Genomic DNA, 27,633 nt, shown 5'->3' on the forward strand with positions numbered 1-27,633 from the left:
TGTCTTGTATATCTTGTAAGTCATTTGAGGAATCTTTCTCTGTTCATCTAAGATTATAATGCCATGCTCTCATATTTAGGTAGAACTTCGGTCTGCTTGGGATCTGTTTGCCTGTGGTGGGAGCTGGCGGGTCATTTCTGCCCCTTGTGACCTCTTGTCCTGGGTACTGTCGAATGCTCATGGTTATCACCCCTCCAGCCCCTGATGTGCACACGGCTCCTCTGGGCTCTTTTTACTTGGCCTCGTGGGTACCTGCCACTGCCCCAGGACGTCTGCCTTCACCTGCAGCCCTATGGTCCTCCCCAATACCTTGTAGGCCGAATCCCTTTGAAGGCTTTTCTTGTCCCTGTTTTCATGTTCTCAGCCCTTTGGTACAACATTTGGAAAAGCACATCAAGTTTTGCCAAGAACAAGCCTTTGTTGGGGCATCTTTATTAAGTTGCATTGGATCTATGTAAAATTGGAAAATAGCGACTATTTTAGAAGTATTTTCCCAGCACTGAGCATAATACCATCTCTATGTTATCTGTCTTCTTTACTGTCATTCTGTGAAGCATCAGGTACCCTCCATATGTGCCTTGCATACACTGTGTCACTTTTATTATTTGGATGTGTATTATGGACTACGTTGCTATTGCAAATTCATTTTCTTAAAAAAATTTACCTTGTGATTGTTTTTAGTTAATGTATAGTAATGTTATTGATTTTGTGCCTTAACCCTTTATTCTGCAATCTTTTTAAACCATTTTTTTTTTCTAATTTAACAAACAAAGACTAGAATTCTTTTACCCTCCCTCCCTGTATGCTTCATATGAAGCTGAGGTCCCAGTCCCTGTTCACTTGCATGTCCCTGCTTAGAACATAGGTCAGGGGAGTTAATTAATGACATTTCCAGTTCTGGGTGGGGACAGTAATGCACAGGCAGTTCCACAGACCGCTCCCCTGCCAGAGTGTGTTCTGGGTGGCAGCCTGAGCCCCCTTGCCCAGCTGCACCTCAGACTCCCAAATGCTGTGCTGTTCCCTGCAGCTGGGTCTTTGCTCCCTTCTCTGTATTCTGGGTGTATGCTCAACATATTTGTCCTTCAGAGCTTGCTTTGATCTCAGTTCTTCCAGGAAGCTTCCTTGGACTTTCCTATTCTTTAGAAAGATGGGTCCAGAAAAACAAAAACATAAACAAACAAGACTTAAAGTACTCCGAGCTCAAGTGGAGCATCAGCCTGGGAGAAAATCTTCCAAAGTGCTGGGGAAAGATCCCCAGAGTCAGTGATATTACTGTGGGGACAAGTGCTGCTGCCGCAGTCTGGGAAAGGGAATTAACTTATGAGTAATAGATAGAAAACAAAGACCCACCCCTGCATCATCATGTCAGCAATTAGAGGGAATAGGAGGTCCAGACGCCCCCACACGCAGACAGTGAGTCAGAGGCACAACCTGGGAGAACTGTGCTGTGCACTGAGGCCACCCGCTCCTGCGCGTCCCGGAGCGCTTCCCTGGGGGGCGGGGGGCAACGGGTACCTGTGCCTTTTATTCCAGGCTTGAAACAGCCATGCTATTTGGATCAGCGAACACACATCGATTACCTGTCGTGTGCTAGCCATGATACTTGGTAGTTTTAGACACCGCCTCGGTTTCCTCCTCTGGTAAACGTTTTACAAGTTCCCGTTTCTAGGGAAAGATGTTGCTGTGTAAGGGTTTCATGAAGTTCTGACGAAGGCAGAACAGACCCTTGCTTCGTGGAGGTCACTTTCCTGCGAGCAGAGGGAGAGCCCCTCGTAGGCACCCCTCGGAGCGCATGAGTATTTTCTAAGTGCCAAACCTGACCCTGGATCACCCAGTGTGAACCTGTCACCTGAAGGTGTGTGTTGCCACCTTGGTTCGGTGTGGTTGTCTGTGCCAGAAACAAGATGTTGTTCCTCTGCCTTCCTCTTGAGAGGTCACACACACACAGCCAGGACAGTGCCTGGGTGTGTGGGTGTGTGGGGCCCTGGACGTGCTGGTGCACCCCTGTGCACTTCGGTTTCCCTCTCTACAGGGAGCAAGGACAGGTGCGGTCCAGGAAGCCAGGTCCTCAGCAGCCGTGAAGGTGGAGCCTTGGGCACCACCCCACTGCTCTGTCCTCTCCTGGGCCTCCCTTCCTCAGGGGAGCACAGGGGCAGTAGCTGCCTCCTAGGTGAGTTGGGATGCCTGGGCACATGGCAGGGTCTGTCCTCCTCCCCTTTCCGTGGGCTTGGCTTTCCCAGAAAGCAGCAGGGCCTCGCTTCCCACCTGGGGGAGACCTATGAGAATTCAGATGCCCTGTGGCCGCAGTAAACTAGAAATGACCCAGACAACAGGTCTGTCTCCATGCCTTTCCCTCCCGCCATAAAGACAGTTCACTCTCCTCCTCTAAGATGGATGAGCTCTGCCCTGTGCCCTCTTCTCTGTCAGCTCCAGTCCTGGGTATCCTGGGTACAGCTGTGCTACTTGGACCAGCGAACACGTATCGATTACCTGTCATGTGCTCGCCATGATGCTTGGTATTTGGAGAACTGTGGTAGTTTTAGGCAAGCATTCAGCTGTGATGGGGACCTAACAAATAGTGACCGACACACACAAAAAGCATTGTTGGCTTTTAAAAAATAGCTCGCCCGCCTCGCTGAAGAGTCCAGAGGGAGGAGCAGTGGGAGCTGCAGCCGCCGCTCAGCACGGTGCGGGCACAGGCCCTTTTGACCCCACTCACTCACTGCAGGCTGTGGTTTTGTCCTTGTCCCTGAAGGGCTGCTGAGCTTTGAGGTGTCTAGCTTACTTCTGGGGAGGAGGCATAGGGGTGGGGGTGGCTGAAGGACACAAGCTCTCTTTCAGAGCAGGTCCCAGGAGCCATGTCTCCTGGCTAGAGCTTTGCCACACAGACTGCTTTCTGCTGTGAGGAGCCATGGGGACCTGAGTAGGGAGCCTTCCCTCTCCGCAGCAGTGCAGTGAGTAGAGCTTTCAAGCAGGTGGCATGTGAGCCTATGGTGCTGCCACAGCTGCGAAGGGTAAGGTGGAACCCTTACCCCTGGGGGAGAGACTCCTGGGGTCCAGTTCTCCGTGCTCCGGGGTGCAGCACCTGGCGTGGTGCCTGGGGGCTGAAGGGCTCCTCTCTTTACACAACCCTTGTTGAGTGGCGCTGTGTGCCACGAGCGCAGGGGATCTTCCTTTGGTGTGGGCTGCTCCGGTCCTCCTGTGCGTCCAGTCGTCTTCCAAGGCCTGTGGTATGCCATAGGCATGACTGAGGACCTGAGACCCAGACTCACTTTAGAATGAGTGAGCTCAGCCATGCAGAACAGGGCTCAGTGATCCTCTCTACCCAGGGGCCTTTGGTAAATCACACTTCTGCACGTCTGCACCTTGTGGTACCTACTCAGAGAGGAGGAGAGGTGGTCACTCCTCAGGGGCTCTGGAAAATTCTGAACTCTCTCTTGTCTTTAAACACAGTACCCGGCAGTGCCACTTGCTTTTGGACGTCTTCAACTCCACGGAGCACGAGCTGACCATCGGTGCCAGGAACAACGAGGAGCTCACCCTGCATGCCGGCGAGTGCCAGCGGTGAGTGTTCTGCCTGCTGCCAGGAGCATGGCTGGGCCCAGGGATGGCCCTGAAGTGGCAGTGTGGCAGTAGCAGCGGGCTCTCACACCAAGAAGCTGTGTCTCTGGGCCCAGGCTGGGGATTAGGGCTGTGCACCTAGAGAAGGGAAAATATTTTTAGGTTTTAATTGCAAAATATTTCAAACATACAGAAAAATAAGAAATATAAGTACAAGCATTTTGCTATATTTACTCCAGATTTCTCCCTCCCCACCCCCTTCTGTCTTATTTTAAGGAAAGAAAATGTTTGCAAAAAATACCTGGCATGTTAACATTATTAGTCAGCAGGGAAATGCAAATCTAGAGCACAGTCAGATCCACCGCGAGTCCTCAGCACGGTTAGAATGGTGTTGGCGAGGACGTGAAGCAACTGGAAGGCTGTAAGAAGTGCAGCTGCTGGAAGAATTGGCTGCGGCTCTTAAAAAACCAACCCTGACCCTTGCCCAGATTCTCCAGCCCTAGTTAGTTACTCAAGAAAACTCAAACATATGGTCACCAAAAGAGCATTACAAGAGTGTTTCTAGACCAAAAACTAGAAAGAGCACTGGTGCCCTTACAGAAAGAAAAGTAATCGGTGACATGTTTCTAAGAATGGGGTAGTACCCCAACAAAAACAGAGGAGTTATTCCTCTGCTCAGTGAGGGTGAGCCTCAGGGGCATCCAGAGTAGTGAAGGAGCCTGGAGCCAGCAGGGCCAGTCTGCGGCGGGAAAGGCTGGGCGTGCGCAGCCTCCAGAGGCTGGGATGGCTCTGACCTAAAGGGCAGAAGGTGGTTTCCTGGGTGATGGTCTGGTGGGTGGCTCCGTAGGGTTGGCGTCTCTCAGCATTTGCTCCCCTGACATCTGTGTGTTTCCCTGTATGCAATTCACATCAAAGAAAGACTGTCAACAGACACTGTGCCTCAGTGTTTGCTGATCCACACGCTGAAGGGGCTGGGCCTGGTGCGTTTCTGCAATGGTATTTGAAGTGCAGAACTCATTTATTTGATGCCGGTTGGAGAGGAAGGTGGAGGGACAGATACGCATGGAAGCAGGTCTGGCCCAGTGGGCGTGCAAGGCGTTCAGCTTTATATTGGGCATAATTTAAATAAGAAAATATTGGGAAAATAAGCAAAAGAATAACAGCTGAACCCCTTCCTATCCACGTGGTGCCATCTTCCTTTCCCCGGGGGCAGCTCTGCCGAGGAGGTGATGTGGGTCGGCCTGATGCTCTGCCACTCTCATTGTATATATACATACCCAGAGCCAAGTCTTATTTTGAGTGTTTTTTTTTTTTAAATGGCCTAAGGGTTCCTTATCATATATGTCCTTTTGAAAATCAAAATAAGCACTACTCTTTGGAGTGACAAATCCGATTCTTTCATTTGACTGCTGTTAATATTTCACTGTGTAAATATGGCACCTGGCTCGTCGCTATGCTGATGCCCTCACGATGAGGCTTCCAGGATATTGGTATTTAATATGACTGTTAATGACACAGGAGTGTAAAGCAAGGGCCTGCAGCCCTGTGGGAGATAACTGGAAGCTGGAGACCAGTGGCTGGGGGCATTTATGAGCCTCCTTTGAGAGGAGCGGAGCGCCTCCCAGCGCACTCCCAGCGTACTCCCAGTGTCACCTGGCTCTCCCTACCCCCAGCAGGACTTTCTGTGCAGTGTGTGCCTGCTCGGGCTCCTGTGCTCTGCTGGCAAATGTGCCGGAGGCTGCCAGGAGGAGGACAGAGCCTTCTGAGGCAGTGGTGCCAGCTGCTGCCCTGCTCCTTAGCTGTGAGGGGAACCCTCTGCCCCTGTCCTCTTTGTCTAGAGGTCTTGCTGTAGCTCAAGATCCCAGAGAACATAAATCTGGTCTTCTTATGACACCAATATAAAACGCTTTAAGAAGTGTGCATTGCCAAGCGTGTGCTGTGGTGTAGCTTACTCATTCTTGGCAGCGAGGAAGGCTGAATAATATTAGCAACCTCAGTCGCAAATAATTGCGATTTGGTTTTGTGCTTCAGGCTGCTGCTTTATTAAGCGTTTTGCTGAACTTCTCATTTCCAAAAGCTCGCAACTCACATGTTGTTTTAGTCATTCATAAAATATTCATTCAGTAAATATTAATGGTTAGAGAGCTTGCTATGGGGTGAGCCCCGCGTCAGGCTGCAGGGGTGCCAAGGTCAATGGATGAGGACCCCTCTCAGCCAGGGCAGCACAGTGTGGGTACTGCAGGGTCTAGCCCAGGCGGGTGCCCCCTGCTCCTTGCTGTCCCTGTGGGGTGAAGAGTGGTTGGCAGATGAGAGGCTGACATTAGGTCTGCCTGGATTGTCATCTTGGGCACTGTCCTCAGGGTCCCCACTACTGGGGGTGCCCACTAACCCCCAAGGACTCTGTTGTGAGCCCCTGCTGGAGATACCCATCCCCAAGGTTTAGGGCCAGGAAGTCAGTTCTCTTCTGTGGTCAGGTGCATGCTCAGTCTGCACAGACGGCTCATGTCCTTTGGTTCTCGGGGCCAGTTCGGGGGGGAGGTGGCAAGGCAGTGGTAGCAGCTGCCGCAGTGGGATGCACCTTACACACCTAGGCATCAGTCAGCTCCACTCACGTAGGGTTGGGCCCCCTCTCTTCCCAGGCCTGGTCCCAGTCTCTCCTGGCACTCCCCTTCTCCATCGGGGACCTTCGTGTGGCCTTTGCTGAGTTGTGCTCAACATTGAAAATCCCATCTTCCCCAAGCAGAAGAAAGGGTGAGGGGAAGTGTTAGCTTTTCATTGCTATAACAAAACACTGGAGGTAACTAACTTATAAAGAGAAAAAGCATATTCATACCACCTGGCAGGTGACAGTGGTGGGAGTGCACATTGGGAGCAAGAAGTGATCATGTCTTGAACAAGGAGCAGAGAGAGAGAATGAGGGGCTTCTCTGTGGGAACTCTAAAGAGGCCACCAAGTCTGCCTTCCAGGGCGAATCCCCACTGTGCTAAGCCCTCCCCTTCTTTGCCTCCCAGAGGTTCCACAGCACTTCCTTGTAGCTCTGCTCTGGGTTGAAGTCTGGGACACCGTGGGCCCTGGGGGACCGTCAGATGATTTCCAAAGCAGAGGGGAAGCAATCGAATCTTTGGCTTCCAGGGAACTCGTCCATCTTTCACCTCATCAGCTGCACGTTTGCTGGGGCCAGGCCTCCTTCAGTGCAGGGAGGCTGGGGGGGCTGCCCTGCCCTTCAGGGCTTGGATCTGCTGTGCAAAAGCAGATGTGCATTCCTCACCCAGTGCTTGGGACAGGGCCTTGTGGCTCCCCGGCAGGAGTCTGCTCACCTGCAGGACGGCCTAAGCCCCTCAGGCTGCCACAGCAAACAAAGTGCCACGGGCAAGGGCTGTGGGCAACAGGGGTATGTCTCTCGGGAGGTGCGGGTCTGCCATGGAGGCTCTGGCAGGTTCTTTGTCTGGCGAGGGCTGCTTCTGAGTCTGCTGTGCTTTCTCTATAGTGTCAGCAGTAGAAGGGGTGAGGGAGTTTCAGGGCCTCTTTCTCAATAGCACTAGTCCTAAGCCCCTCTCACAGCTCCCCCCCCCCCCAGCATCACATCATGGATTAGGAGTTCAGCATGTGAATTTGGGGACACAGACATTCAGGCCATGGTATTCCATGCCCGGCTCTCCCAAGGCCATATCTTCTTCTTTTTTTTTGCCAAATCAATTCATTGCATTCCCGTAGCTCAGATCTTTCTGACGTCAACTCAAAAGTCTTTGGTCCCAAGTCTCACTACCTGTCTGCCTCAATGTGGGCAAGACTCAGGGTTCCATTGATCACAAGGCAGATGCTCTCCAGCTAAGGGTCTGGTTCTGGGCTTCTGAAATACAGTGGTGGGATAGGCATGAGATAAATGTTCCCATTCCTACAGGGAAGAGTAAGAAAAAGATCCTCATCCCAAGCAAGTCCAGAACCCAGCTGAGCAGCCAAGGCTGGAGAATAGCCTTTCTTGGCTTGATGCTCTCCTTCCAGATCCACCAGAATGGGCCCCCATTTCAGAGCTATGAAGGTGGGGGCCTCTTTCCAGACCCAGCACCCTGCAGCTCCACAAGGCAGAGATTCAGCCCCTAAAGTGCCTGTGTTCTTCTGAGCAGGAGCCATCTTGTCACACTGGTGGCTCCATGGTCCCTGCCCCAGTATGGCTTTCTGATCTGCGCCAGGCTCCTGCACTTTGGGCCTGTGAGGTGAGGGCCATCCTTGATGACTTCTGAAGTGCCCTTGGGTCATTCGTCATTTGGGACAGGGAGTCCTGGGCTTCTGTTGAGGTGACTGAGTGACACACCTGAGTCACCTGGTCACATCCTCTGTGTTCTTCTTTTCACTGTGGATAGGCTGAGTGACAGATTTTTTTATGTTCTGCGTTTCTTTTGGTTACATTCTGTCTTTATATCATTCTCTCATCTTGCTCTAAGAGGTCCAGAGAAACCAAGCCGCACCTTCAACCCTGTGTGGATGTTCTCCTCTGCCGAATTTCCAGCTGGCTGCTCACAGGCTCAACTTCCCAGGGAGCACTGGCACGTGAGCACACACCAGCTGTGGTCTTGCCATGCCATGGCCAGGTGCCTTTCTGCTTCTGCGCTGCAGCATCATCTGCACCATCGTCTGAGGTCTCCTCAGAGTGGCCATCACCAACCAGGTCCCGGGGGCATCAGCTAGATGTCCTCTTTGACTGGCAGGCTCTCCAGCCCTCCCTGCTCTTTCCGGACACCTGCAGGACACCAGCTACACAGCTCTTCACAGGAGTCGTCTGTCCACATCACGACATCACGACCCTTGGCAGAGTCGCCTTTGACAGGCGTTCCTGGCAGTGTAGGCCTGTTCTCAGGTGCACTCGCAGCCCCTCCCAGGGTCTGCCTGGTCCCCAGCCGCAGCTGCTCCACAGTGTATGTCTTTGTGGCAGCAGCCCCCACTTTTAGTACCAGGTTTTTGTCTTGCCCCCTGGGGCTACTGAAATCAAACCGCTGCTGCTGTGAGATGCTTGTTCCTCACACCCTGGAGGCAGCATTGAGGCCCAGCTGACTCTGCCTCGCCCTCACCCATCTCCTGCTGTGCAGAGAGGCTTATCACTCTCCTCAGGTGAGGCTGAGGGAGGGGCCTTTCTTGGTTCCTGAGAGCACTAATCTTGTTCATGGGGCCACACTCAGGACCCAGTCACCTCCCAATGGCTTCCCCTCCTAATTCTGTCACCGTGGGATAGAGTGCATGTTCAGGGAGTGGTGGAAGAGCTGTCCAGAGACTGAGGGTTTGGGTTTTACAGACTAGGAACACCCCCTCACCACTGCATTTCCTAGAGAAATCTTTCTGATTTAAAGCACAGCATTTCAGCAGAGGGTGTAGAAGGTGCTTCTCCACATTCCAACTCTTCTCTGTGGGTCCTTGGGAGTCAGAGTGCGTCTCGCAGCTGTAAGTCTCGGGGACCTGCTCAGCGTCCGTCTGTGACTCAGGACAGTGGGTGAGCTTCACTTTTGATGAGAGGGTTAGTGATGCTTGTTCTGTGGTGAGTACGTTTTCTGGGCTCCCCACCATCAGTCGTGACGTGGATAGAAATGTCCTGCCAGGCCTGCGGCTGTGGGAGCCTTCCTCTCCTGCCCAGGCCTGTGCTGTTGAGGTCTCTTGCTCGGCTTCTTCACCCTCACCACTGATCTTTGAGGCATGGACTGTGAGCCTGTTTTCCCTGTGAGAGAGGAGTCAAGGCTGCCGTGGCCACACAGCTGGCTGGAGCTGGACTGTGGCTGCAGGGCACCAGCGGCACAGCTCTTCACGAGAGTCATCTTCTGTGGCTTGGCTGTGTCCCTAGAGCTGGGCATCCCTTCTCACCTAGCTTCAGAAAGGCACCAGAGACGGTGGAAGGCTTTTCTGAGTCAGAATGACACTGGCCCCAAACAGACCAGAAAATTGAGATATGATAATTGTTGTTGTTTGCTTAATTATCAAACCATTAAAATTAAATTTCACAATAACCCTCACTAATGCATAAATCTATTTTTAATTCATGGTGATAGATGTTATCTCACTACATGCTTCAAGAGACTGTGTTCGTTTTGTCCTCCTTTGCTGCAGAAGACTGCGTTCTTTTGCAGGAAACCTGGCACTGAAGTGTCCACACATGGAAGGGTTTGTGGCCTGGAGGATCTGCATGGACCCACCTGTTGTCTGTTTTGTCAGTGTGCCCAGATGGACCACAGAGCAGCTTTGGTGCAGGACGACCCAGGAGGGGACAGCCCACAGCTCGGGGGCCCTGAAATTTCTTGAGGTTGTCAAGGCTGTGCTTTCTGTGTAGCTCTGTCTCCCAGGGACTGTGCCATGCCGCACATTCCTATTCCTGCTCGTCCAAGCACAGAACAGCACAGAACGCACATGTCTGGCTCTTCCCCCAGCTGTCTGTAACGCTGTTTCTCATTTGGTTCCTTCAGACACTCCAAGGAACACTGTGGATCATCAAAGTGAGACCTAATCTGTGGAGGGAGACTAGTTTTATCACTAATTGTGTCAGTTATATTTGTGTGGCTGTGACCAAAATACCCGAGAAGAACAACTTAGAAGAGGAAATTTATTTTGGCCCATGGCTTCAGAGGTTCAGTTTGTAGCCAGCTGACTGTTGCTCTGGGTTCAGGGTGAGGCAGAACGTCATGGAGGAAGGTGTCAAGGAGCACTGCTCTGCTCACAGCCGCCAGGAAGCAGAACAGAGCTAGGGCCAAAATACAAGGCCTAAGCGCAGACCCCCAGTGACCTTCTGCCTCCGCCACACCACACCTGCCTCGGTCACCACTTCCTCAGTCCATTCAAATTATTAGTCCATCAGATGGATTAATCTATTAAATGAATTATCCACTGACTACGTTACCCTCTTCTAGCCAATTCTTCTGCTCCAAATGCATTAACACATGAGCTAGTTGTTTAGGGGGCATTTCATATGCAAACCATAACACTAGTTGTTGTTTAATGTTACCTATAATACTTCAGCACTTCTCGACCTCTCAGCCTGGGTGTTCCCTTCTGCAGTCTTTCTGAGTTACAGATAATTAAAATTTTTTTTTTCTGTGTACCTAGTTGTTCAATCTGAAAGAAAAGTAGGAGATTCCTTCAGAGTCTTGGCTTCAGAAAAGGCACCTTATGTGTTCTTGCACCACTGGTTGAGGCACACCCTGCAAGGGCTGGTAGAGCGGGGGTTCTAGTCCCCTGTCCAGAGCAGCTTGTGAAGTGTTTCTAATAGAAACCCAGATGGCTCTTGAGGCAATGGGTGCCTCCTAATGATCAATAGGCAGAGAGCAGAAATGCCAGAGTTCAGCCCAGAGAAGCAACTGGAATTGAGATTCAGTGACTTGGAAGATGCAGTGGTTTGATGACTCAGATGACAGGAGAAATTCTTTGCTTTTTGTGAGTACCGAAAAATATGACGGCTCGATTGGGTTTGCATAAAAAAAGTTCCTTAAAAATCCTAGCTGGGAGCTTTTCCTTCTGGGTATTTCTCTTTGTTATTGTTGGTGACTTCCCCTATGGGACGATGTCTGGAGTGTTCCCTTAGCGTGGGGCAGACAGGAGGGCCCCTGCTGATGTGTGGCTCGCCCTGTCTGTAGACCCTCAGCTGCTCACTGCCATGGCGGAGGCCCGTGAGTGCAGGCTTGAAGCTCGGGAGTCCTTCCCAGCCTGGCTCTACTTGAGCTTCTTCAGTGTCTGGGGTGCGTCACCTAGCCTGTTGAGGTCCCAAGGGCTTTTGCATAAAATAGGAATAACAGTTCATGTCCGACAAGTGTTCTAAATAGTAAAATCAATCCTTGCCACACACCTACCACCATGCCTGTGCACCATGCATGATCAGAGCAGGCCAGGGCCTGGGTGAAGGGTGTGCAATCGAAGGTGTGGGTTTCCTTTCTGTGGAGATGACCATCCCAATAGATGGGTAGACATACAAGCAGTATGAAAAGGCATGGGCACAGACCACCCCAAACAGCCCACAACACTTCAATAACTGACTGCACAGAGACCAGAGTAGAGGAGATATCAGAGAAAGAATTTAGAAAATTCATGGTTAAAATGTTCAGTGAGCTAAAAGAAGACATAAGGAGTAAAATTAGAAAATACAGTAACTTAAAGACATAGAGATTCTGAAGAAGAAACAGACAGAAGTCCTGGAAATGAAAGGCTCAGTAAATTAAATTAAAAATTCAATGAAACCAACAGACCACTCTGAAGATAGATTTTCAGGCCTTGAAGTATAATCTTGAAAATAAAGTTGACAATAAAGGAAATATGTTAAGAAAACATGACCATGATATTCAAGAAATCTGGGATACCATCAAGAGACAAAAAATAATCATTGAGGTAGACGAAAGCTCCAAAATACAAACAAAATGAATGCACAATCTTCTTGATGAAATAATTAATAGAAAACTTCCTAAATCTTAGAAATGAAATGGAAATCCAAATCCAAGATGAATAAAGAAAAGAAAAAAAGAGGGAAAAAACGTACATAACGAACTCCAATAGGCAAGATTAAATGAGATCCTCTCCAAAACGTTATAGTGAAAACAAATGCCTAGTATACAGAATAAGGATAGAATTTTCAAAGCCACAAGAGGAAAGCAGCAGGTCATATTTAGAGATAAACCAAAGCGGTTTTCAACTTTTTTTTTTCAGCCTACGCCCTAAGAGCCAGGAGAGCCTGGAATATTATATATCAAGCCCTGATAGAAAATGGGGACGAACCAAGGTTACTATACTAGCAGTATTTGCCTTCAGAATGGAAGATGAAACAAAAACCTTCCATGATAAGCAGAAACTAAGAGCAATAACACAAGAGAAGGGAATTAAATAGGTAAAAATAGGAAGAAAAAAAAAGCCAGAGGCTGGGGTTGTAGCTCAGTGGTAGAGCACTTGCCTAGCAGGTATGAGGCACTGGGTTCAATTGTTAGCACCACATAAAATAACTAAATAAAGTATATGATTCAGTGTTCTTTAAACAAAAAGTCAAATTATCTTGCTTGCTGATGGCATGATCTTATATTTAGAAGACTCAGGTCATGACTTCTAGAACTGATACACTGAGTTGACAAAGTAGCAGGATAGAAGATCAAAATACATAAACCAATCACTTTGATGTATTCCAATAGTGAATCTGCTGAGAAAGCAATGAGGAAAACTATACCATTTACAATAACCTCAAAATAAAATAAAACCAAATAAAACTTGGGAATTAATATAATGAAGAAGGTGTAAGACCTCCCTTATGAAAACTATCGAGCCCTGAAGAAAGAAATCAAAGAAGACCTTAGAAGATGGAAAGTCCTCCCAGGTTTATGGAAAGTCAGAATTAATATTGTCAAAATGACCGTACTACCAGAATCATTATATATATTAAATTCAATCCCCATCAAAACACCAATGGCATTCTTCACAGAACTAGAAAACTCATTTGGAAGTCCTAAAACTCATTTGGAAGAATATGAGACCCAGAATAGCCAAAGCAGTCCTGAGCGAAAAAAGAGCCATGCTGGAGGTGTAGGTATCACAGTAGCTGATCTCAGATTATACTACAGAGGTATAGTAAGTAATAAAGGAATAGTGTTGACACTAAGACAGGTTTGAAGACCAACACAACAGCATAGAAGACACAGAGACAAAACCACGTAGATACAGTTATACTTGATGAAATGCCAAAAACATATGTGGGAGAAAATGTAGCCTTTTAAACAAATGGTGCTTGGAAAATAGGGTGTCCTTATGTGGAAAAATGAAACGATCTCTCTCTCTCACCCTGCAAAAAGTCAACGCAGAGTGGACCTCAGATATAGGAATGAGACCAGAAATTCTGGAACTGCTAGAAGAAAATGTTGACTCGACTCTCCAATGTATTGGCACAGGCACCGATTTACTTAACAAGATTGCAAGAAACAAAACCAAGAATCAATAATTGGGATGGCATCGAATTAGAAAGCTTCTGCATAGCAAAGGAAATGATAAGAGTGTGAAGAGAGAGCCTGTGGAAAGGGAGAAAAATCTTTACCACCTGTTCCTCAGATAGCGGATTAATATCCAGAATATATAAAGAACTCAAAAACCTTGATAGCAGGGGAAAAAACCCAATTCACAAGTGAGCGAAAAAAACTAAATGGACTCTTCTCAAAAGAGGAACTACAAAAGGACCATCAGTATCTAACAGAGTGTCCAACATCTCTAGCAATCAGGGAAACGCACTCAGAACTACAGTAAGATTTTATCTCATTCCAGTCAGATGGGCAATGATCAAGAATACAAATAATAATAAATATTGACTATGTCGAAGGGGAAAAGGTACATGTATACGTTGTTGATGGGAATGCAAATTAGTGCAACCACTCTGTATAGCTGTATGGAGATTCCTCAAAAAGCTGGGAATGCAGCCACCATATGACCCATCTGTGCCACTCCTTAGTATATGTTTGATTTCACTATTTTACTTCTGTGGCCAAAAGTCCCAACAAGAACAGTTTTAGAGAAGGAAAAGTATATTTGGGGGCTCATGTTTCAGAGGTCTCAGTCTATAGATAGCAACTCTTTTCCTCTGGGCCAGAGGTGAGGAAAACATCAGGGGGAAAGGTATGGTGGAGGGAAGCAGCTGGTACCCTCACTCCAGAAAGGAGAGAGAGGGTGGGGCAATGACTGTGCCACTCTAGGAGGACAAGATATCTACCTCAAAGGCACACCCCTGGGACTTATCTCCTCCAGCCACACCTACCCGTGTGCAATCACCACCCAGGGGACTAATGCATTGCTTAGGTTAAGGCTCTAAAAACCAATCTTCTCACCTCTAAACTTTCTTGCATTGTCTCACACGTGAGCTTCTGAGGGACACCTCATATCTAAACCATACTATTACATATCCAAAAGATCTAAAATCAACATACTATTGGGATGCAGCCACATCATGGTTTATAGTAGCACAATTCACAGTTGCTAAGCTATGGAACCAGTCCGGGTGCCCATCGACAGATAATTGGGTAAAGAAAATGTGGTATATGTATACACGCACCACTACTCAGCCATAAAGAATTAAATTATGGCATTTGCTAGGAAATGGATGAAACTGGGGATCATCATGCCAAGTGAATAAAGCCAGACCTAGAATCAAAGTTCTGAGATGCAGAAGTTAGACCAAAAGAGGGGAGGGACTTCTATGAAAAGAGAAGAGAGATCAGTGGAGTAGAGGGAGGGGATTGAAGCGGGGAGGGCAGATGGGGAAAGGGAAGAATGGTGCAATGGATCTCACCTAATTTTCCTGGGTATATATATGAATCTCACCTTCATGCATATCCACAAGGTACTGACTGTTTGAAAACTACAAATAAATAGAAGAAAGATCAATAGGGTGGAGGGGCAGGAATAGGGCAAGTATTAGAATGGAATCAGAGCAGATTATGTAGCACGTTGGATACTTATGTGAAAATGAACCCCAAATCATGTATAACAGAAGTGAACTCAAAAAAGGAGGGATGCCCTCCCTGCTCTCGCCAGCCTGCTGATCCTGTGAGCTGGGTGTATCCCGGGCACTGGGAGACTCAAATCTCCCCTGCGACAGACACACTGCCAAGAGCAGGACTCCCAGTGCCAGACTGAGACCGGTGAGATCAGCGTCTGTGTCTGGCTTCTCTGTGACTGTCCCACCGCTTGGTCCTCCTGGCACCGGCTGGTTTGGCCAGTGAGCCAGTGAGCCAGTGAGTTGGCGTCCTGTGCTTCAGGGCCCGTCTCCTCAGGCTCTTACTCTGGTCCTGCCTGGTCATCAAGCAAGGCCTGATTTGGTCAGAAGGTCTCTCAGGGGAGTATGGCAGTGTTTAACTCTGTTCACCTGGAAGAGTGGGCAGCCATGGCCCCAGTCTTGTATTTTCTTGGGTGTTTCCATTCTGGTTAGGGCTTATCAGTGACTCCCAAGGCCAGCGTGTCCTTGGCCACGGTCCTGCAGTGGGCCTGAGGACCTCACTTGTCCTTCCCCTCCTAGGGATGGGAATCCGGGGGCTGAGCCGCATTCCTGGATATCTCAGGTGAAGCCCTCCCGACTCTGGCTCCTCAGCTGTCTCTGCCATCTGTTAGGAAAGGCACTCACCTGATCTCCTGGGAAAGGGGAGTCCCCAGATGCGGCAGAGGTGGCAGTCCCAGTTCTGCTGGTGCTGGGCTGGGACCTTACCTCCTGTTTTGTTGTGGAGATGAGGTGCCCCCAAAATCTCCTGTTAATGCAGGAACATTCAGAGGTGACATGATGGCATTATGAGAGCTATAACCTCATCAGCATAATGCGAGGTGGGAACTGTGGGCAGGTGGGGCATGGCTGGAGGACCTGGGTCACTGGGCTGTGCCCTGGAAGGGTGCATAGCCCCCACTCCATACTTCCTGTTGCCATGCCCTGAGCAGCGTTCCCTACCATGCCCTTCCTGGGGTGTGCTGCCTCACCTGGGCCCAGAGCAGGGAGTCTGCCGTCTAGGCACTGAACCTCCAAAACAGTGAGCCCCAACCAAACCTTCCCTCCTCTGAGTTGTTCTTGTTGGGTGCTTTGGTCACAGTGATGAAGAAGGTGACAGACACTCTGCCCTTCTCTGCAGTTCACCTCCTCCCCTGACACACAGGGAGGGAGAGTCCATCCCACCTGCCTGGGAGCTGGGTAACTTCCGAGAAAGGCCACAGCGGAAGGTCGCTGCTGATGGCCGTGTGCCATGGACACGTGAAGCATGGTGACACATTCTTTTCATCGAAAACTTTACTGTAGAGCTTTCAAATACGTAAAAAAGGTGCCCAAATAGTATTTTGAACCTCCGTGAACTTGCCACCCTTCTGGGCAAATAGTCTCACAGCAGCATCCCCTCCCTCCCGCCTCGTCCCCACTCCTGTTGCTGTGAGGCAAGCCCAGGAAACACTGCTTCTTCTGCACACAGTTCCATGTTTAATGCCTGGATTCTTTCTTCAAGGCCTCAGTACCATGTCATGCTTTAAAGTTAACAGTTCATTATTGAGTACCCACTGTTTAAATTTCCATTTGTCCCTATCATATCGTTAAACATTCATTTGACTCAGAATTCAAGCTACTGCCGTATCTCAAATCCATTTGCAGTCTGTGGGTTTCCTGTGCCTCTCTTTCTCTAGTTGGGAGCCCCCCTCAGCTGGGCCTACTTCCTGCCTGCCTGCCTGCCTGCCTGGGCTGGCGCTCAGCCGGTTCTCTGGCTGCTGCTTTGTTATTCCTTGTTAAGTGAGCAGTGGGATCTAGGGGCTTGGCCATGCCCAGCAGTGTGTCCCCACGGCTGCTTTGCATGTGCCTCTGTGCCTGTTGGAGGGACCCATACTTGCATACCTTGTTGTTCTCTGCTTTGGCCCTGTACCCAGATACCTTGCTGAGAGTCCATGAGTGACTTTCCATCCCTAGGGCCCAGTGGACATTAAGAAACCCCAGCTGTTCTTCAAAACAAAGCACCAGGGTGTGTCCTGTCTGGGGTATGGAGATGACAGAGAGGACAGGACACTGTCGGCTCTGGACCACCAGACTCCTTGACATCCAGTGTCATCAGCTGCACTGTGGCTGCTGCGGGGGGGGGGGGGGATGTGGGCAGTGCTGACGTTTGGCATCTCAGGCTCTCTGAGGCCTGGCAGAACCTGGAGACCTCCCAGCACCCCAGGTGGCCAACTCAGCCTGGAGCTGGGGGCGGGTTGCTCGAGGAGCACCAGGCAGGAGTGACTGTGAGCTGCCCACAGATGTGTCCAGGGTGCAAGAGAGGGGTGAGCCCAGTTGGATGTCTGGGACTTTCTGGCACAAACTTGCTTAAATGTCCTCTGTGTCCATTTGTCATGTTAGGCTGCTTCCTCTAATAATAACTTGAGCTTATAACTTTGTGCATGTGTATGTGTTTCTTGACAAGGGTTATCCCATCAGAAGGGGACATCTCTTGGAATCCCACGAGCTCAGGGGGCACCCGGAACAATTTGTCCTGGGCGCCTGTGTCTCCTGGCCCTCTCCCCTGCCCTGCTCCTGTATCAGTGCCCATGTATAAATGACTCCAAGGCTAGTGCCACAGCAGGAGGCGAGGGAAGCAGGTGGTAGTGGATTCTCCCTGTGAGGCTGGACAGGCTGCTGTGTGAGCTCCGGGTCTCAGTCGTCCCGAAGGTGCATGCTGTGTCTCTGTGTCTCTGATTTGCATTTTCCTAGTGACCCATGATCACATCTTTTCAGGAGCTTGTGAGCCACTCAGAGGTCTCATCTGGAGAGGTGTCTGAGTCTAGTGTTCTTTTGATCAGGCTGGTGGCCATCTTCTTATTGAGCTCTGAGATTTTTTCTATATTATGGTACAAGCCCTTTTTCATATATATGACACAAGGATATTTTTTTTCCAGCCTATGAGTCATCCTTTTATTTTCCTCATGGTGAACAGAAGTTTTAAATGTCAAAGTCCAATCTTGTATTTTTTTCTCTTATAAATTGTGCTTTTGGTGTCATATGCAGGAGAATTTTGCATATTCCAAGGTCAGAGATATTTCCTCCTATGTTCTCTTCTGCAGGTCTCACGGTTTTAGGTCTTCCGTTATTTCTTCAGTCCTTTTTGAGCTGGTTGTTTTGGGTATGATGTGAAGAGATGCTTCAGTATCCCATGCACGTGGGCATCCATCTGCTCCAGGCCAGCAGGGGAAGCACCGTCCTCTGCACTGAGGCCTTTGTGGACCACAAGTGCTTGGGTTACTCTGAAGACTCGGTTGAGGGCAGCAGCTGCTGTGGACCTCAAAGGAGAGGGGAGGATGGGCTTGGGTGGACAGGACAGTTGGTGCAGAGTGCAGCTGAGACAGGAGAGGTGACCCTGTGGGCAGGCCCTTGGTACTGTAGGGCAGATGAGGGCCTTGAAGGCCAGATCTGACAGGACCTGGGTGCAGGGGGAAAGGAATTATCTCCGTGGTGTTCTTAATAGGGTTTTGGGGGCGTTGAGAGGATGCCTTTACCTTGGTCTTTCCCCTGTTAGAGCTGTGGTTCTTCAGGTGTGGACTCCCAGCCAGTATTAGCACCATCTCCAGAGACACATGGGGAATTCCTGTCCTTCCTGGGAAACTGTACATCCGAATCCTTGAGATGCGGATTCTGAGACAATTTCTGTTTTAGGTGAGATATCGCCTATATAACTTGGCTCTTTAAACCCGCCCACCCCCGCACCCCAGTTTTCTCCTAAATATTGCTGCCTGAGCCTGAGCCTGAGCCTGAGCCTCAGCCTGAGCTGGGTTGAGCTGCACAGAGCTCTGAGGTCTCATCTGGCCTTCTCTAACCAGGGTTAGCCCTCCAGACGTGGGGAAACCTCTTTGTCTATTCTCCAACTTCCTGGAACTTTCTCCGTGGTCTTCTCCACGTTGATATCCCCTCTGTGGTTTTTTTCTTTTTTTTAAAGCTAGTGTAACATTTCTATGATTTTGACATTTGTCACTTCACCTGATTCAAGCCTCCTAGGTACACTGACTTGGTCATGCACAGCCGTGCAGCCCTCCTGACTATTGTGCCTGACCCTGGGTACTTTTGAGAATGGCTCGGAGACAGTGATGGCTGTGGTAGGCATGCAAGGACAGTAGGCCACGCTGGACTGGAGGCTGGCTAGTGGCCTCTGCCTGCCAGGTTAGCTGCTCAGCTGCTGAGACGGGGCCATAAGCTCAGACTCCCCTCAGAGGGAGCCCCGGAGGCTGAGCCACGTAAGGTCCATGTGCTTACACCATGAGGTTTCGTTGCCATCTGCTCGTACAGGAGTGTGGTAGCCAACTGAAGCACACTTCTTATAGTAGGAACATTTGCTGTTAAAAAAAAGTAACTCTTTCATTCTGTCCTCTGTTGGGTACTGCACGTCTTTCCCTTCCCTCAGCCCAGGGGTCAGCTGGGGCCAGTGTGTAGAAGAGGAGCTGCTGTGCGGCCGCCTGGGTGGTGAAGGCCTTGGCCAGGGCCGGGCCTGAATCTCAGCCGTGGAGAAGCTGAACTTTGACGGCCTCTCCCCATCTTACAAGTCTGTGAGGCACTTTGGCAGTGGAAAATAATTAAATTTGTTCTTCATCCTATATTTTGTTTTGCAGAAATTCTTTGGGCTCTGAATTTGTTGCTCTCTCTATTGCCCCAGGGGTCCAGCCTCAAATGCGGAGGTTTGGTTGAGGTTCAGATAGGAACCACCTTGACCCTGGTATTAGTGGCTTGAGTCACTTTGGGCTGAGCTGTGCCAAGGCCATGGCATGTGGTGGTGCAGGTTGTGTCTTGTGTTAGTTGCGTGCAGCCTGAAGCCCCTTCCACAGCCCGTGTGATTTGAAAGAGTGTTCTTTTCTGAGTGGCCTGCCCAGAGGTGGCACTTTGGACCGTGAGCACATTGACTGGCTCGCAGAGGAAAACTGATGTGCCATGGTCTTGGGTGCACCCTCCTGGTGGGGCTCTGCACTGCCTTGGCTGTGCCCACTGCTGGGAGCGTTGGCAAGAGCAAGGGAAACGGCCCACACTGAACCACCTCTGGGGCCGGGTCTTGGCCTGACCCCTCCTCAGAGCTGTGCCACCAGGTATAAATGGAGATGTGGTGTCTGACCCCTGTCCTGCACCTCCTTACCTTCCCTGCAGGCTTTTGGTGGTGGTGTGTGGCTTGGAGTGGGGCACCACTAGGGTGGGTTTTTCACACAGAATGTTTGAAGACGTTCTGGGGCCTCCATTCCTGCTTCCAGCTCTCAGCATCCATTAGATAGATGTCTGCTTGCCATGCAGACGTGAGCTGATGGCCCAGCTGAGAATGGTGCAGGTCTTTGTGCAGAGCCAGGCATGGGGCAGAGCACCCACCCTGGTAGGGTTTGTAAGGGAGAGGCCGGGCCAGGGTCCCTGGAGCAGGGCTCCTGTCCCACCAGACAGGACCATGCTTTGACGTGCTCCTTAGGGAATGGGGTCCCTAATTCCCAAGACTTGCTCACATCTCAGGAGTGAACGAGTTAACATGGCAGCAGTGCTAGGAATGGCTCTGGAGTCAGGGGTCTACCGTCACAAAAGTGGCCCTAAAGTGCAGAGAGGCTGCGGCCACAGGCGGCTTCCGATGGCAGAGCCTGGACTGCACTCCTGTCCGTGGCTCTTGAGGCCCTGCTCAGTCCCGTGGGCATCGTGGGTGCCTCCATTTCCTCAGCGTGGGAAGCTCGTCGCTCCAACCTGGTACCTCGCCCCTTGGCCCAGGGATGGAGCTTGAGTCCCTTGTGGCTTGGAGAAGGTGGCAAGGGGAGCCTGAGACAAGTCACTGAGTCTCACTGTGGGACAGCCTGGCCTGCTGTCCTGGGCAGGGGTCTGCAGGGATCTGTGGGGCAGGAGCCAGTCTGAGCTCTCGCCTCTTTGGGAAAGCGTGTCACGGAAGGCCCGCTGTCATTTGTCAGCAGATCATTTATGGCCCAGAAAAATTGCTGCGTCTCTCCTTGGACTGCAGCTTGCACAACGTTTTTTACATAATGAAAGAAATACTTCAAAAAAAAAATACTTCAGTTTGGAGAACTGGCTAGGAACTCTGATAACGAGGTGGTGGCAGAGAGCAAAGTGCTTGCCTGTTAGAACCGTTGGTGGCAAAACCAAAGTGAGACGAGGCTGACGCAATGGAGTCGTTTAATTTGTGTTGGTCTGGAAAGTGTTTGAGAAGTCACATTAACCCGGTGGACCCATTAGCTACTGGAACCTGCCCAAGGTAGACACAGAAAAGCCAGCATCAGAGAGGAGCTGCTTTTGGCCTCCAGAGCTTGACGTTGGTGCCCCTGGCACTGGAGGAGGGTGCCCGTGCCTCTGCCTAGGCCTTTTGCTTGCACCGTCCTCTCGTGCCGTTCACCTGTCATGGCCCTTCAGCAATAGCAGGTTTCCAGAGCTATCCGAAAAGGGCCTCCAGGGTCCCTCCCACCGTTCCCACTGGCCGTCTGGGGAACAGCTAGGTGAGATCAAGTGACGTGCCCCGGCTGGCACTGCCAGTCTGTCGGTCAGGATGCCCACTGAGTGTCTACTAAGATGCCTGCTATGGAGAGCTCTGTCGCACTTGCTTACCTGTTGGTCCCAACTGTGAACTAGGTTCTTAGTAGGAACTAAGCCCTGCTCTGGGCACCAGAAATACAGGTGTTAAAGGGCAGTGGTGTCGAGCCCGTGGAGTCCAGTGGGAGGAGAGGGGCTGCACAGATGATCCTGGGCCCTCTGGGGTGGGCAGCGTGCGGCCCCATGCATTATGACTCTTGTGAAGCACAGTGTGGAGTGAGAAGCTGTCTTATGTCACCCTCTTGTCTGACGTCGCCTCTGCTGACCATGCAGAGGTTTGGGAGTGGCCATACCAGACACACACAGCATGTGTGTAGACGTGTTCAGAGACGTGGCTGCCTGCAGACACGTAAGATGGTGAATATTTCCCCCTCTGTCTGGGATATGGTTGCTTTGGCTCATGGGGTCTGTCTGAAGTGCAGGTGCAGCTGACATTGCAGAAGGGCCTCTAGCATAGGGCTCTGCTGCTCACCGTGGTTGTGTCACACAGTCGTTGGTGGGCCCGCAACCTCTCTGAGCACCGGTGTTGTCTGTGCAACAGGATGCTGCTAGCCGGCTTTGCTGGGCTGCTGGGGGTCCTTGGGGTGAGGGGTCTTTCATCCCTGGCATAGTGCTGATCTAGTATTCAGTGAGGGATTCTAAGGAGAAGTTGCTTCTCTTTCCTTGGGGAAGCTGGTGTGCTCCTCTCTAAAGCAGAGCAAAGGGAAGACTTTAAGACAAGGCAGCAGTTACCATCCACCTTCAGCAATGGGGGACTCTGAGGGCACAGACCAGTCCACTCACACTGTGAGTCCAGGTTTGTTTGGCCCAGAAGCCTGCCAGTGCTGTTGTCCCCTCTGGACTCTTCCTCTCCCCAATTTCAGGATTGTCCTGTTGATCCCTGAGATCCAGAGAGATGGCAGGCAGACTGGGCATGCCGTCCTGGGAGGACACGTTGAGCTCGATGGGAGCAGCCCATTTCCAGGGCTGGCTGGAGAGCAGGGGTCACATCACAGCAGGGCAGTCAGGCCCAGGGCAATGCTAGGCTTTCTGAGTTTTACACTGAGAGCACGCACAAGCAGCCTGGTGTGTTTTGAAAAATCCAAAGCAGCGCTCTGTTGCTTTGTGTGCTGCTTCCGTTCTTGTTGTAGAGGAGGAAAGACCAGGAAAGACGCCAGTGTGCTGCAGCGCGCAGTGCCGTGGGGCCGAGGCCTCGCTGCCCTCTGGAGCGCGCTGTCCATGCCTGGGCTGCCTCTCACCTCCTCACGCCTTCAGACTCCCTCAGGGTCCCTGCTGTGCTGCCATCATGTGCTCCCTGGCTCGTCACCCCTGGGCCCTGCACCTGCCACACAGTCGTGTCATCATTGTTCAGGGTCTGTCCATGGGGAGCACCTTTAGCAGGAACCCTGTCCTCCTCATGTCTCTACTGGTGCCCAGTACAGTGGAAACGGAACCCTGATTCACGTCATTCAGTGAGGACAGGTCATTCTGCAGGAACAAGTGGCCCAGAACCTCAGTGACTCACAGTGAGAAGAGTATCTGTTCCTCATGCAAGTTGTGTGTCCCTCATGGTTGGCCTTGCAGTGCTGCTTGCATTCCACCCATGTCCTCCGTGAGATGTGCAGGTTCCCAGGCAGAGGAGGAAGGGCAGGGAAGGACCACGTGGGCTCACAAGCACACTGCCCAGAGGGGCTCAGGTCCCTTCCAGGCACATTGTGCAGGTCCGAACAAGTCACAGGGCAGGATGGATTCAAGGGGGAAAAGGCAGATGGCCTGTGGAAGGGGCACTGTGTGCCGTGGACAGTAACACAGCCCGCCTTGACCACCACGCCTCTTGCAACCTGCCCGTCATGTTTCATTTTCCCCTCTGTAGAGGATGCGTGCTTCTTCCTCGTCCTATGTTCGTGCGTCACACTGCTCACGTGGGCTCTGTTCTTCTGTGCTCCTGTATTTGTTCAGAAGACTGACATGGTGCACCTACTGTGTGCCAACAGCATGCCGGGCAAAGTGCTGGCAGGGCTGCACAGGATAACCTGACGTCTGTGGCGACCTGTGACCGTGCACACATCTGCCCGGCGGGCGGATGAGGCACAGGATGCTTTAATGCGGGCTCGCTGAGGGCGCCTACTGGACTCGACCTGCTGTGGCTGCTCCAGGAAAACAGCCTGGCGCCTGCTCTCAGGGAAGGCCTCGCCAGTCCCACGACACCAAAGGCTGACTGTTCTCTGATGTGTGGATGCCAACCCACAGTGAGGAGGGGGAGGGAAGAATAGAGGTTCACTGGGTTAGACCGAGAGGAATGGAGGGAGTGAGGGAGGATGGAATGGGGAGGGCAGTAGAATGAATTGGACACAAGTTTCCTGTGTTCATATATGGGTAACCCACATCATGTTCAACCATAAGAGCAGGAAGTTATATGCCACGTATGTATACTAGGTCAGAATGCACTCTACTGCCATGTATACCTAAAAAGAACATTTTTTTTTTTAAAAAAAGACATCTTTGTTATAGGAGATCAGAACATTTCTGGGCACCTAGCATTACTGGACCTGGTGTTCCCGGTCTCCTGGAAAAACAGGTAGATTTATACCTATTTTGCAAACAAAAACCAAGTTAAAACAGCACTAACTTGTACCCAGAAGGGTATTCTCTCAAAGCCCACCTGGGCTATGGCCGCAGTGCTGCAGGTGTGCTGGGAGAAGACCCTGCCATGCCACGGGGCTCCCATCCCTGTCAGTCAGAGGAGCAGGCAGGCCCACAGGTGTCCTGTGTTCCCACTGCATGGTGCCCTCAGGAACCAGTCCAGCTGACGCTCTGGGGCATGTGAACAGAACCTGGGGGCTGTCCACTGCCTTCTAGGAGAGAGACCGTCAAGCCAGGGCCTTCTCCCACTGCCTTTGGGTCCTCGCCTCTGCTGTGGCACCTGGCAGGTGCTCCTTAGTACTGGCAGAACTATCCCGGTGCCTGCTACTAGGAAGGTGCTCCTGAAAGCCGAGAGGGACTTCTTACTTCAGAGGGACGTAGGCGTTGCGCTGGAAGACATCCTAACATATGCAGCACCGTGCTCCAGGGTGTCAGTCCACCGTGCTCCCTTCATGCGGTTCGCTGGAGATCAGGTGGAAGGACATTCTGTATCTCTGATTAGCCACCCTTGAGCCTGCTCTGATGCAGCGTGCGGGGTGTGGGCATCTTCCCTCCCTGTGATTCCTCTTTGGTGTTCCAGAGCAGTTGCCCTGTTTGTGCCTGCCCCTTGCATCAGGAGGCCTCTGGGGCCAGGAGCCAAGCTCATGGCTGATGAGGCTAATGGACACCTCGATAGGGAAACCCCAGTCAACCACATTGGTCACAGGCTTCAGGAGACCAGGAGGCAAAGTGACTTTGCCCTGGAAACCTTCGTTCTTTTTCTTGAGAACTTCCCTGACTCTTAAAAAATCATGAATGCTTAGTTTCCTGCTAAATGGAATCTGAGGACCACTTGTGAGCCAAAGTTCTGAGACTTGTGCGCCAAGGTGCCTGCTGACCCTCTTGGGAAGAGCCTGCAGCCCAAGTCTGGGTGGGGGGACCTAGTGAGGCAGCAGGGAGCCAGGACCCGCTGTGGTACTTGGGGGTTAAGCTGGAGAAAGGCGAGTTTTCAGAGGCTGAACGTGGATACCTCTCAATACCTTAGAGAGCAGAGCAAAGCCCAGCTTTGCTGGTACCAAGGGCGCATTCCAGAATCAACAGGAATATTCTGGGAAGTCAGTTTCTATCAGCAGTCGTTTCTTTGTTCCTGTGCTAGGGACTGAGGGGCCACACCTCAGTGAGTGTTTTCTTCTTTATATCTAGCAGGGGGTGGAGGAAGGTGGCCAGTGCTGCCCCACAGGGATCCCGGGATGGGGGGACTAACACAGAGAAGTCCACAGAGGGTCTTGCTGGCCTGCGCAGAACTGACCAGCCCAGTGCGCCGAGGCCAGCCGTGCTTCCCCATCTGCGTCCAGTGTGTCTGCATCACCATGGAATGAACAGCTGCTGCCCTGGTGTTTGGTGTACAGCCTTCCTGCCCTGCTGTCGCTGAGCCGCCTTCTCAGTGTTGAGTGGACAGCACTTGGATCAGAGTTCCTCGGTGGAAACATCAAGTATTTCAGGGAAATTAAAAATCCAGCCTCCATCAAAAGCTGTTTCCCCACATCTGCTGAGTGCTTAAAGTTAGGTTATCCTGCCGAGGCTTTGCCCTGATCATTTCTCAGTGCTGTCCCAAATGTCTACTCGTTCATCATTGTGGAGGTGCAGCTCTGAACATCGGTAATACGTATCCCGAAAAATGCCTCTGAAACCCTTAGAGGTTGGAATCTTGAAGTTGGGAGGGGTCCCTGAGGCACCTCAAGCCCACACCCCCTGGTTCCACAAATGTGGGCCCTGAGTCTCGGGGGACAGAGTGGCCTTCTCATAACCTCGTGACTGGGCTGCTGGAAGAGCCCAGACTGGAGCTCTTGTAAGGTTTCTGCCTTGTAAGGCCACAGCTACCTGGTCTTCCACAAGGCAGCGGGTTCTCAGCGAGGGCCAAGGCAGGGCTCTCTGAGAGGGTGCACTGGCCGAGTTGGGAGCAGACTGATCCTGGCCCATGGGTCTGGAGAGTGGCCCCTGATCTCCTGGATGGTGACAAGCTCCTTCCCGGCCCTGGGCCCCTGGCCTGAGATGCTGCCTTTCTCCCGTGTTCTGCAGCTCCTGTCAGGCCCCTCTTGCAGTGTCCCTGTGCCTTTCACATGTCTGCAGGTGTCCCTCCCCACAGGTGGGGGTGGGGCCTCATTTGTTCTCTAACCTGTGGGAGTGCCTCATGTCAGCTATGCAGGAGGCAGAGCTTCGGGTGGCCAAAGGGACCCAGCAGATGTGCTTAAGTGGAGGAGCCTGGTTCCTCCAGGTGGGCCCCACATGATCACCAGGGCCTCATGGGGCAAGAGAGAAGAATAGGGTTGGATAAGAGAAGGGATGTACACACAGAGGCAGGCGGGAGGGAGTCTGGGCCCTGAGCCAGGAGTGCAGGTGGCCCGGGAAGCTGCAGAGGGCCTCCAGGGGAAGCATAGCCCTGCTGCTCACTGGTAGACCCTGGCCAGTGGGACGGAGAGGACACATTTGTGCTGTTTTAAGCTGCTAAGCTTGTCTTTACTTTTTACAGCAACCGTGGAGAACTAATACCGCCACTGAGAGAGTGTATGCAGCCTGGTGGCCAATGGCCAAGAGGGACGCTGGGTGAAGGCTCTGTCTGCTGCACCAGCCATCAGCACATCACCTGGGCTCTTGCTCTCCCTCCACCTCGTCTCCTCATTCCTCCCCCACCTTTTAAGGAGGAGAGGAGAGAGAGGTACACTCGCTTTGCAAACCATGCCCGGTTGTGAAGCATGAGCTGCTGCTGGGTTGACACGCTCTCCTGGGTCTGAGCTAGAGGGGCCTCCAAACCTGTTTCCTGAGTCCGGAGCCCTTAGGATTCAGACTCCAGGTGCTAAACAAGTCCCTCCTTCTATCTCTGCTTCTGTATTCAGTCCAGTTCTCAGTCTCTGAGAGCTCTATTCACTGGAGCTGGAGGGGCCCTGGCATGGACACTTGGGATGCTCCTGCGTGGCCTGCTCTCAGCACTGGCCTGGGTGTGGTGGTAAGGAATATGCCCACCCCATGCTGTCCATCATGCTAGCCCTCACTGGGCTCTCCCCAGTAAGTCTTTCGCTTTCACGGTGGCACTCACGATGGCAAGAGGGTTGGCACCCTCCTTTACAAACAGGAACACAAGAGCTTACAGAAGTCAGGCTTTTTGCCCAGGGGCAGGCAGCTGCTGTCCACTCTAGCACATGTCTGCTGGTGTCCAGGGCAAAGCTGTGCAATCACTGTAATCACACAGTTGCTGTGCTCAGCCTGTCTGGGACGCAGTGCAGATAATTCGGTTCCCCGTATCTCTTGGGTAAAGTGCATGGGAAGAGGGTCTGTCATTGAGCTTCCCGGTGGGTTGTGGGCTCGTCTTGAGACCGGCTGCACTAAGTGCCAGCAGTGCCACCCTCTGCCTTGCACTAAGACCCAGGCTGGGCACCTGCAAGGACTAC

At 51.4% G+C, this 27,633-nt stretch overlaps 1 protein-coding gene across 3 annotated transcripts in view; it reads left to right on the forward strand.

The window, feature by feature from the left end:
- Window positions 1–27,633, forward strand: part of Trappc9 (trafficking protein particle complex subunit 9) — a 499,910-nt gene that overhangs the window by 305,737 nt on the left and 166,540 nt on the right. For all 3 annotated transcript variants that reach the window (XM_058580865.1, XM_058580867.1, XM_058580866.1), the window contains one exon: window positions 3,454–3,564. In XM_058580865.1, coding sequence (XP_058436848.1) covers window positions 3,454–3,564 — 111 coding nt within the window. The remainder of the gene's footprint in view (window positions 1–3,453; window positions 3,565–27,633) is intronic.

Source organism: Marmota monax, unplaced genomic scaffold, assembly GCF_021218885.2.
Source record: "Marmota monax isolate L192 unplaced genomic scaffold, Marmota_monax_Labrador192_F-V1.1 WCK01_AAM20220418_F8-fsc00073, whole genome shotgun sequence".
Classification (NCBI taxonomy): domain Eukaryota; kingdom Metazoa; phylum Chordata; class Mammalia; order Rodentia; family Sciuridae; genus Marmota; species Marmota monax.